The sequence below is a fragment of the Penaeus chinensis genome, chromosome 2 (genome assembly GCF_019202785.1).
Source record: "Penaeus chinensis breed Huanghai No. 1 chromosome 2, ASM1920278v2, whole genome shotgun sequence".
In the NCBI taxonomy this organism is placed as follows: Eukaryota; Metazoa; Arthropoda; class Malacostraca; order Decapoda; family Penaeidae; genus Penaeus; species Penaeus chinensis.
Window position 1 is genome coordinate 44,787,586 of NC_061820.1, and position 11,780 is coordinate 44,799,365.

At 39.7% G+C, this 11,780-nt stretch overlaps 1 protein-coding gene across 1 annotated transcript in view; it reads left to right on the forward strand.

The window, feature by feature from the left end:
- LOC125030074 (proline dehydrogenase 1, mitochondrial-like) overlaps positions 1-11,327 on the forward strand; it is a 14,899-nt gene extending 3,572 nt beyond the window's left edge. The window contains exons 2-6 of the mRNA XM_047620272.1: positions 5,385-5,747; positions 5,916-6,158; positions 6,406-6,546; positions 6,930-7,074; positions 7,320-11,327. Of these exons, the coding sequence (XP_047476228.1) occupies positions 5,385-5,747; positions 5,916-6,158; positions 6,406-6,546; positions 6,930-7,074; positions 7,320-7,549 (1,122 nt within the window). The 3' untranslated portion in view covers positions 7,550-11,327. The remainder of the gene's footprint in view (positions 1-5,384; positions 5,748-5,915; positions 6,159-6,405; positions 6,547-6,929; positions 7,075-7,319) is intronic.
- The last annotated feature ends 453 nt before the right edge of the window (positions 11,328-11,780 follow it).

An 11,780-nucleotide genomic window follows, 5' to 3' on the forward strand; every position in this document is an offset into this window, starting at 1 on the left:
TCTCTCTCTCCCTCCCTCCCTCACTATCTCTCTCTCCCTCTGCGTGGCAAATGATTTAACACGAATGATGTTTGGGTCAGACATACGGTAATGCAGAGAGCTGCAAATATAGGTTGTATTTGAGGGTTACATCTGTTGTTTGTTAAATCCGGTCAAGTAATGAATTTAGTTAAAAAGAATAAGCTGGGGGTATATAAGGACATCGCAGAGGCATCGTTTTAAAGCTTCCGTGCCTGCCGTTATGACGAAAGATGGATTCGATCAGCAATTCACAGCGCGAAACGACCATGTGATGACTTCGTGGTAGCTCGGCAAACGACCTCGCGGAAGAGATTTGCAGCGAGCATGATAGAATGACGAGAAAGCGCTTGTACATCATACTGAGTAGTAATTAGTATGAGTACGATGAAGGGCGGAATCATAGCGGGGAGTCAGAAGCACGAGATTTTTTTTCCATGCCTTAGATTGAGAGTTCATGTTGTCTCACATACTTGGGTCTTCTGCTTTATTTATTTTTTTAATCTTAAAGTCTCATTCTCCTCGTTGTCTCTCAGATGATGGTGAACATTCATAATATTTTGCTGTTCTTGATAGTAAAGGTTCGAGGTGTGGCTACAAAGTATCGAGGTGGGAGAGAAAGCCCACCATGGCATTGCAAAATGTAATTCTGATCGTTAATAGTGTCGTTTTAGCGGCTTCGACATGGCAGTGAAAATCCTCTTTGACCTTCTTTTACTTCTGGGGACGAGTGGGGGGGGGGGAGGAGGGGGAGGGAGAAGGGAAATTGACCCTCAAAAGACTCGCTTTTTTTGTAACCTCATTTTCTGTGAAGAGGGAGGCTCCTGTACCATCGATTTTTCTTGGCTTGTCGCCATTCCCCTCGCCAGCAGCCTTCTCCGTTGTCGTTTAGCGCCTCGGACCCTCGTTCGGCGAAGGTGGAAAGCCTGACCTATTGATCAGCCGCGCGAGGCCATAGTCACAACGGCCGGCAGATGGCTTCCGACCGCGGCTCTGGCGACACGCTCGTTTGCGTCGCGAGGTTGATCCTGGCGCCTCCCACGAAGGCCCTGCCGGAACCGAACGCGCTCCTCGATTGTGTATGGAGTCGGTGGGGGACGCTCAAGGTTTCCGTCGCAACACGTGGGGGCTGCATGACAAGCTCGAGACGGTTGCATGACAGGCACGAGGTAGACGCATGACAAACACGAGGCGGATGCGTGGCAGGGACGAGGCGTACGCATGGCACTGTTAACTGATCGCCCTAAATTCCGCTATCGAGTCCGCACGTACGCGTCGCGACATGTATATTCATGTCCATAATCCGTCTGGAAAAGGGCTAATTAAGTGATATGCCCTGTTTTGCTTTAAAAGTCCGATGATTTACCCCATTTGTAATTATCCAATTGCTATGATATTAACAAACGGTAGATTTATATATAGCTTCATATTGGCATAGAAAGTAGGCTGGCAGAAAATAGAACGATAAAACATCCTAGTTCAACCACGAATTACACGTTAGATGACCCTACTTTATAATGAAGACACCAAGCTTGCTAGTCTAACCGCGGGCTGCAGTGTGGTTTCAAAAACACACGGACTAGCGAGGCTCTGCACGTCTTTGGCTCCGCTCGCTCATCGCACCGGCCTTCTCGGCGCTGTGTTTTCACACGTACACGGAGACGGGCCTGTCTGGCTGTCTGCCTGTCTCTGTCTGCCTGTCTGTCTGTCTGTCTGTCTGTCTGTCTGTCTGTCTGTCTGTCTGTCTGTCTGTCTGTCTGTCTGTCTGTCTGTCTGTCTGTCTGCCTGTCTCTGTCTGCCTGCCTGTCTTCCTGTCTCTGTCTGCCTGCCTGTCTTCCTCTGTCTGCCCCTATCTGTCTCTATCTGTCTGCCTGTCTGTCTCTGTCTGCCTGTCTGTCTCTATCTGCCTGTCTGTCTGGCTCTCTGCCCCACCCTCTCTCTCTTTCTTTCTCTTTCCCAATCTCTCTCTCTTTCTTTCTCTTTCCTAATCTCTCTCTCTTTATTTCTCTTTCCCAATCTTTCCCATTCTCTTTCTTTATTTCACTTTCCCAATCTCTTTCTTTCTTTCTTTCTTTCCTAATCTCTCTTATATTCTCTTGCTCGACCTCTCTCTCTTATTTTCTCTTTCTCGACCTCTCTCTCTTTTTATTTAACTTTCCCAATCTCTCTCTTTCTTTCTCTTTCCCAATCTTTCTCTCTTTCTTTCTCTTTCCCAATCTTTCTCTCTTTCTTTCCCTTTCCCAATCTCTCTCTCTTTCTTTCCCTTTCCCAATCTCTCTCTCTCTCTTTCCCTTTCCCAATCTCTCTCTCTGTCTTTCCCTTTCCCAATCTCTCTCTCTGTCTTTCCCTTTCCCAATCTCTCTCTCTGTCTTTCCCTTTCCCAATCTCTCTCTCTGTCTTTCCCTTTCCCAATCTCTCTCTCTGTCTTTCCCTTTCCCAATCTCTCTCTCTGTCTTTCCCTTTCCCAATCTCTCTCTCTGTCTTTCCCTTTCCCAATCTCTCTCTCTGTCTTTCCCTTTCCCAATCTCTCTCTCTGTCTTTCCCTTTCCCAATCTCTCTCTCTGTCTTTCCCTTTCCCAATCTCTCTCTCTGTCTTTCCCTTTCCCAATCTCTCTCTCTGTCTTTCCCTTTCCCAATCTCTCTCTCTGTCTTTCCCTTTCCCAATCTCTCTCTCTGTCTTTCCCTTTCCCAATCTCTCTCTCTGTCTTTCCCTTTCCCAATCTCTCTCTCTGTCTTTCCCTTTCCCACTCTCTCTCTCTTTCTTTCCCTTTCCCAATCTCTCTCTCTTTCTTTCCCTTTCTCTCTCCCTTTCCCAATCTCCCCCCCCCCCCCCAATAATGTCTATTCGCTCCACATCCTCGTTCCTTCCTCAGTCGCTTCTCGCGCCTCATAACTCCGCCTTTAAGCATCGGCTCGTCTCAGGTTCTCCTCCTCCTCCCCTCTCACTCCCCCCACCCCTCCTCCTCCTCTGCCCCCCCCCCCCATCCCGTTTCACGCCCACGCTGCACGACGCCCCCCCCCCTTTTATCCCGCCCACGCCTCCGCTGTCGACGTGGGCGGGACCGACCCGGCGGCGATCGATGTCAACAAAGCGATGCTGACTGAGGACCTTTTTTTTTTTTTTTTTTTTCTTTCTTTCTCTTTTCTCGTTCTTCTCTTCCTCTTTTCTGTTTTCTTTGTTCTCCTCTTTTCTTCTTCTCTTCTCCTGTCTCTTCGATTTTCTGTTTGTCTTTCTTTATCTTTCTTCCTCTTCTCCTCTTCCTTTTTCTCGCTCCCCCTCCCTTTACTTTCGAAATAGCGGAAGATTTTGTTGGGCGCTGAATTATGGATTCGATTTTTCTATTCATAAATCTCGGATGTTGTGGATAATCAGCTCAGTAAAGAGGTATTTCTCAGTGGCGTCTTCTGCGAGCGGGTTTCGCTCTATGTGCAAGGTGCCGGCGTTCGGCGATCGAGTCGAAACTGAATCTCCTGCTCAGTTCCAGGTCTCGAGCCAAAATATGATGAATGGTGTGCAGTCGGGGGACGTCCAGAGGCTTTGTATTTATTTTTATTCATTTGTTTATTTGCGATGAAGGTTTACTGTCTTTTGCGGCTGGCTCTTAAGATCACAGAGAAGAAATTATGTATTACATATTTAACTCAAAATGGATTGCAGATTTTATTTTTAAAAGTGAAAAGTCGGTATTTCCAGCATGTCAGCCTCCACATATTGATTTCAAATGTTGATACCAGTCGTTCGCATATTTATATTACCCCGCGCACGCCACACAAACCGGCATCATCTCTTCCCAGTTAAAATCAGCGATGCATTTCTGAAACGGGTTCATTGCGCCACCAAATCCATTTCGTTAAGTACCAATGTTAAACGAGCGAGCGACGGAGGCAAGTAATAATAATGGTAGGATTTAATCAGGCCGCAAATTTCGTGGGGGAGAGACCTAGAGTCATTTAATATCCATGGGGGTATATTATCTGCCTTCACTTGAGAGAAATCCCAGATATATGTTTTATTTTTGTGGTTTTCAATATTATTCTCGACTCAGTAGTTTTATTTCTACTCGCGATTAATTTTGAAATATTAGGCAAGTGCTCCAGGTGGCCAGGCAGAAGGCTAATAACGTTTTCTTGAAATGGATCGCCTAGTCTGGCAGTATCCATTGTAGTTTCATGATTATGTTTCCTTCGTAATCTTATTGTGAAATGATCAGTCTAAAACGGTCATTCTAGGCTGGCTTACAGATTTTAGGATGATTTACACATGGCTTCTTTGGCTTATATGTCCCTTTTACTTTCGTTTTATGTTTTCATCGTGATCTAATTGGTATAACCTATGTATATTTATTCTTATCTTAGAGATTTTTGGATGATTTATCCATGGCGTCGCTCATGATTTGGGAATATCGATCAAGGCTGTATTAGCTTCATCTCTGACATGACAGTGATGAGGAATGCCAGGCTGGTTGCTTGGTGATGGCAGCCCGAAAGGCGTAGTAGTGTCTGTCAGCTTTAATGCGGCCTCCGAGCTGACTCTGAATGCTTGCTTTTAAGTCTGTTGAATCCTACACCCTTTTCACCACGAACAGTCCCACGCGCACGTGTACTCGCTCGCGTTCCGGATCTCTTAAACTCTGCGTTTGTGAGGGCGAAGTTGCGGATGGACTGACCCGTCATGTTTGCAGGTAGATGAACCTCAGGAAATAATACTGGGAACACGGACACAAATATAGTACATGCAAAGATGAAAGAAATCACAGGCACAATAAGAACTGAAAATGAACATGCAGTTTCGAACTCGCAAGACGAATGATTAGTTCGTCAGATGAGGAACTTTTGACAAATTCGAAACGACGTTCATTTAGTTCTTATTGTGACCTGTTTTGTTCCATGTAATGTTATGTCGCTCTCCCCATTTTCCCGTCGCCGAGCTATGGAAGGGCCTAAGGACTTTCCCAGATCTCTCCGTAAATGTTAGTGTGATGTAATTGAAAGCAAATTACGGTTAGTGGGGATCCAGAACATTATTGATATGGATGTCTTGTATTCCACTTCTGGTAGGTGTTCACTGCGCATTTTCATATGGTAGGGTTTACTGATATATTTGTTTTATAGCTTTTACTTGTAGGCGGTTTTAATTATGTGGGTGACTCTTGGGGTTCGTAATTGGTGAGGCAGAAGAAACTAAATGAAACATGAATAATTAATGCCTTAGAGTTAATACAAGTTCTTGTATTCTTATATACTCTATACATTCAGAATCGGTATATTATGAATGATTCATGTTATCACTACTGAGCCATACATTTTATCATTCATTTATATGTATTCCTTATGGGTAAATGTAACCTTTATTTCCTCAATTTCAGATGCAACTCTCAGAGGTGATTGCTCGCACACGACAGTACTTCCAGCAAGTGACGGGCAAGACCGGCCCAATCATCCATTCCGATGTCAACACAGACGTCTTCGAGAAACGATTCCGCGAAGAGAACATCCTGACAGACAACAAGGACGTGAAGTTTTGGCTGGATAACATGACCTACGACAAGAAGGGCTTAATCCACCTCTTCTCGTGGTCGGGCCTCATCGACACCAACATTCTCCTGGGCGACCTGTTCCGAGTGCCGAACCTCAACTCGGGGCAGATGGAGCCCCTCATTTCGGCTCTCACCAGGGAGGAGGAGGAGATGTTCAAGAATATGATGCGCAGACTGCACACCATATTCCAGGTGGGTATCGCAGGAGAGAAATTGGGTAAACTTTTGATTTAAGTGTTAAAGACCTGTTCGGTTATAATGCTTTTGTTTGATAATGTATTAGAGTATTAGGGAGTTGTGGTTCTAACTATTTTACTTGATAGATTGTTAAAATGTTCATAATGACTCGACATATTCCAGTATGCTCGTGAGCGTGACGTCCGAGTGATGGTGGATGCCGAGCAGACCTATTTCCAGCCAGCCATTTCCCGTCTTACTTTAGAAATGATGAAAAAGTACAATCAAGAGAAAGCCATTGTATTCAACACTTACCAATGCTATCTTAAGGAAACCTTCAATAATCTTTCCCTCGACCTTGAGCAAGCTTATCGTCAAAACTTTTACTTCGGAGCCAAGCTTGTGCGAGGAGCCTACATGGAGCAGGTGTGTGTCGTACAGATTTTTGCATCAGTTTGTATATACGATTATCATAAAAAAGGTCTCATAATGTATTTACACCAGATCTCTTGTAGGTTGATAAGTATTTAAACTACTATATAATAATTAAGAAAAAAATAATTATGTTAGTAAATGATTAGTAACCAAGTCAGTCAATTCCATTTAATTTAATGACGGTAATCAGTGGTTATTAATGAAGTCGATTAATTCAGTTTGTTTTTTCTTCCTCTAGGAACGTGCCCGCGCTGAGGAGCTTGGCTATGAAGACCCCATCAATCCTTCCTTCGACGCAACCACCAATATGTACCACCAATGTCTTGAAGAGAGTCTGAGACGCATCAAAATGAATAAGAATGTTGGGGACTCTCACAAGGTAAGCTGGAATCCCTTGTTCAGTTTTGTCGTGGGCTGCCGGGATCATTGCACTTGATTGCTCCTTTTAAGGTTTGATTTGTTGTTACGAGGATAAATTTGTTTTGAAGGAGCTTTTGTAGAAGGTAAAGAATGCTCCGACATGACCATAAAAGCAGTAAAGATGAAAAGGTCGTGTTATTAACTGGACCTGGTGCAGTGTGTGCTTTCATTCTTTTGTTATTAAGCAATAAGACAAAATCAAAGTCTTGGTAGATAGTTAATTTTATAATGAGTTAGGTTTTTAGTAAACAAAATTGATAAAGCTACGTAGTACAGTGAATGTATTAGCTGCCAATGAATTAAAAGAAATGTGATAGGAAATGATTATGTATTTTTTTACAGATTGCCATCATGGTGGCATCTCACAATGAAGACACAGTGCGCTATACTGTAAATAAAATGGCTGAGTTCGGCATTCATCCGCTTGATCGCGTCATTTGCTTTGGGCAGCTCCTCGGCATGTGCGATCATATCTCCTTGCCTCTTGGTGAGTAGGATTATAACCTTTACATAGCAGTAAAGATCACTATCACTTTCGAATTCTGTAATATATATGCTATATACAACTACAAATATATTACAATACCAACTCACTTTTTCAAGCATTGATTTGGGTGTGTCTGGCTGTTTGAATCACCTCGGTTCCATTACGCAAAATGACTGAATATGATAATCATATTAATTTAGGTTAAGTTCAGCTGCATACTTACAGGCGACTATTTCCTTCCACAGGTCAAGCCGGATATTCTGTGTATAAATATGTTCCATATGGTCCTGTGAACGAAGTACTTCCATATTTGTCACGTCGAGCAACAGAAAACAGCTCAATATTGGTAAAGCTCCAGAAAGAAAAGAACCTTTTGCTTCAAGAAATGTGGAGACGCCTTAAAAAGGGACACTTGGTTTATCATCCAAAGGGTAACTATATGCCAGTTGGTGCTCATGCACAAGCATACAAATGAAGTTGAGATGGGGAATGAAATACAGAGATACAAATTCACACAAAAATGATTATATCGTGCAGATGATTAGTGATGGGATACTTGATTTTGGAATAAAGGTTAAGTGGATGATTACCTATAAAAAGTAGAGAAAATTTGGTTCCAGGAAACATTTGCAGGAAATTCACATTGGTAATCTCTAGTTACTGTACAGGTGTTCAGGTAGAGGATCATGGTTAATTTTTGTTTTTTTCTGAAGGGGACTGCATTCTTTTCTTTGGAATATAGCCTTCCATATGCCAGATAACATTCCTCCTTGATGTGTCACTGTGCAACAGAGAGTGCTGGAAGTATGTAAGCTATGATGAAAATTTTTGCTATTGTGTTGGTGTCCAGATCTTTGGTTTAGCATATGAAATTTATTACTAGTTGTGTCAGTCTCAACTGTAAATGAATAATGAGAGCAATGGCTTCAGATTTACCACTAAGCATAAACCTGGTACTTAAAGCCTATATCATGTACAGTATCTCTATGTATAACCTACTTTATAGTATGAGCAAAGACCTAATAGGGTGTATTGATATATATGGCGTATTGGGTTATAATTATTGTGTGTGATCCTTGGCTTGATGGCTAAAGGTTCAAACCATACTGCTGGGTATGGGTCCAGGTTGTTGTGAATACAGTATTTATACCCGTACTACATATTAGGTTTTATTGTTCATCTTACTATGAATGCTAGGGGATTCATTTTTCATGAGCACAGTACTTATATTGAACGGTCTGTCGGAAGTTTTCACTTTCGGTCTTTTAGAGAGAAAAAAAGGTGAAGAGTTCATTTTCTTTATTCGATTTTTACTTTGTTTATACAAACCATACAAATGCTGACTATTTAATTTGTATTTTCAAAAGTGGTTGACATAAGTTTATGAATTGTTAATTCTAAATGTATTTGGCATTTACCATTTGGTTTTTCCACTTTCGATGTCCTCCTTTGGACTTAAGGAGAAGATGGGGTTTAGAAACTCATTTTATTTCAAGCATTAATTCCATATGAAACAAGGCTGTCTGTAAGATAATTCACTCCTTGTCTATTTCTTTTGTTATTTACAGGGACAAAACTCGGTTTGAATAAAAGGTAAATTCATCGTAGAATCACAGTTTAAGTGGAAGAATTTATGATCTTTTGATTTTTAAAACTTAGCAGTTTGTATGCAGATGTGAGGTGTACACATCAGACGCATTAAATCAGTTGGCATAATTTCCAAAACAAATATTCAAACGTTATCTAATTTGGTTGTTCACACTAACATTAAATACAAGAAAACAAGAACATCGAGGAGAAAATACAATGGCTGCTTCGTATTTTTATAGAAAATGACTGCTGCTTAACATCACAAATGATCCTTAGAGTCAATCAAATGCTAACCTGAATATTAATAAACTTGTGTCCTTGAGCATATTGAATGTATCTCAATGAATTCTATGGCCTTTAATCACAACTGGCTTCCAGAGTTATGTATTATTTTGATAGATAAGACCCTTGTAAATAAAAAAAATGTTGATTTGTTGTGATGAATAGAATCCATTACTTGCTATGGAGGTTTATTACTTCGTTAGATGGAATTGTAATGAACTTCAATGCTAGTCAATGCGGTTCTTGATATTCAATGGTTACTGTGCCAGCTTATGATAACTGGCTTCAAGTATAACTAGGTATAAATAGTTCTCTTGAAGGGTAAATGTTGTGTGGAAGTGTACAGTATATGCTGAAGTGAAGAAAGTGGAGAGCAATTTTCATTTCAGCGCGGCCGTCTTTGTCGAATTGCATCTTCGTTCATCTTTTGGGGCAATTATTGTAGTTCTCAACTTAGTGGTTTACCGAATGGTATCAAGCACCATCGAAATTTTATAACATTGACTCAAACTTCTCTAAATTCTAATTCTTACCAAGTTATCTGAGCACTGTTTTTTTCTTGAAATATATATATACACTTCTTGAAAAAAAAAAGTTTAAATGAGAGACCAACATAGTATTAGTAGTGGCTTTATATACAATTGTACATTCATAAGAACATGAGAGGCAACACATAGATAAAAATTAATATTATGTAAAATCAACAGTGAAAAGTATATTTTCAATTTAGGTACAAAAACAAAACGAAATAGATTGTAGTATCTTTGGTAATGAAGGTATTGAAAAACTACCACTCTCTGCATTTTCGATCAGCAGTTACTGTTTGAAGTTGTCTAGAATTTTAAGATTAATTACCTATTATGAGCATGTCAAGTTTGGAGCATGTTGGCATTGCTAGATAGTGCTTGCAGTGATAAATTTATCATTTGCAAAGCTTCCTCTTATTACTGTGTATAAACATGTATGTCCATGAGAAAATGAATAATACAAGATATACAATAAAATGTGTAGACTATACACTATACATTGCTGCATTAGTTGACTTCTATCTAGAATAATTTCGCATTGTGCTTAGTCAGTAAATATGTGGCTATAAAAGAATGAATTACGTTTATCAATACAATTACAAGTGAAAGTATGGTAACTTATTCATTGATTACACTTGATCTGCAGTTTGCTTATATGTAAAACTATTACCTGTACCACTTACAGCACAAGTTACACCTGTTGTTCAGGATACAGTTTAGATTATATAGACAGAATATATTATTTGATATAAAATTTCTGTTATTATACCAGGTCTGGATGAGTTTCGATGGACTGTGGCACAGATAATAGATGCTTTAGGTGCCTTTGTTGATAATAGTGCATAAATGTTGTAAGTAAATGAGATGTATATAGTAATGTGTTTGAAAAAGCAGATTTATCCCACATAATGGTTCTGTGAGAAAGTAAAAGAAAATCACCGATGTACTAGTGTTGTAAAAGAATTTGAAAGTAAGTGTCATGCCCAAACTGTACCTTTTCCAGTGTGTATTTGAAATGTATGGTAAATTTTATGGAGAGAAGTGCATCAGACAAAAATCATGTTCCAAAAAGAGATTATTTAACTTGTGAAACCAGTCCAGTCAGTCTGTTTGTTTGTTGGCTGTTAGAGGTGCAGTTGATAAGACAGACAAGGCCCAAGCTGCCGTGAAATTTATGTCGAGTGATTATAAAGTAGAAGAAATAAGGAGTTCGGAGCATTGTTTTGACACCAGCAGCCCAGTGTCAGAGATGGAGTAAAAGAGTTAAGACTAATTTGAGAATATGAAGGAATATTTCCCCCCTTGAGAGTAGATCTTGGGACGGACATTGATGAGGCAGCTAAATTTGGTATTTGTCACCTTTTGTTGATGGAAATCAATTTATTTGTCAAGACTCGTGTTAATTTTCAAGATCCTTATGTGATGTATTTGATGTGATTGCAATCTTCATTATGGCTTTCGTTATTGATAAATAATACAAACTTCTCAGCAGCCGTATGGTTATCGCTTGTGATAATGATTAACACTTTACTACAAGGAGCAATAACAGTAATGAAAAAACAAAATATAGTCACCTTATATATTGTATTTTTTCTTGGTATTATCATTATTTTTTATAATGATAATTAATTTCATTTATTCAGATGTTTGTGTATATGTTTGACTCATTTTCAAACATTCTGTAACTGCTTCATATCTTTTTTTTCGTCAAAGATCATGAAGAATAAAATATTCCGTATTTATTCATATGAATTTGATATTATATTTGTGGTTATGTAAACAAGGGAGATTTGCTGGTGTCTAACTGTTCTTTCTGTATATAATATATGTTACGTCAATAAAATTCGAAGCGGTTTGGCTGTTTTCTTTGGAAGTCCTTATAGCACTTGTCATATCAAAGAAGCACATGAATTTCGTTTTGAAAAAAGTAAATGCAAAATTTATACCAACACTTCACAACTTTATTTCTATGTTAAGATACTAAACTACAATCATTTAAAAGCTATTTTTTATTTATTGCTGCATCAACATCTAAGGCTTTAGGCAGTGTATTCAACATATAACGATAGGGTGGAGCTTGTTGGCAAAGCCCCCAGGTAAGGAACTTTTTTGTTCAATAAAGCGATGTTTGTGGATCTCTAGAATGATTAATGGTCAAAACTGATTGTGGCAGAAATCAAAGGTCATACCATTATGATAAAGTATTGTGGCGAAAAGGGTAAAAATAAGTTAACGGTTAGGATAAGCGGACAGAAAAAGGTGACGAAAAATAAAAGTAACAGGAAAGAGGGAGAAGAAAAGACCGTG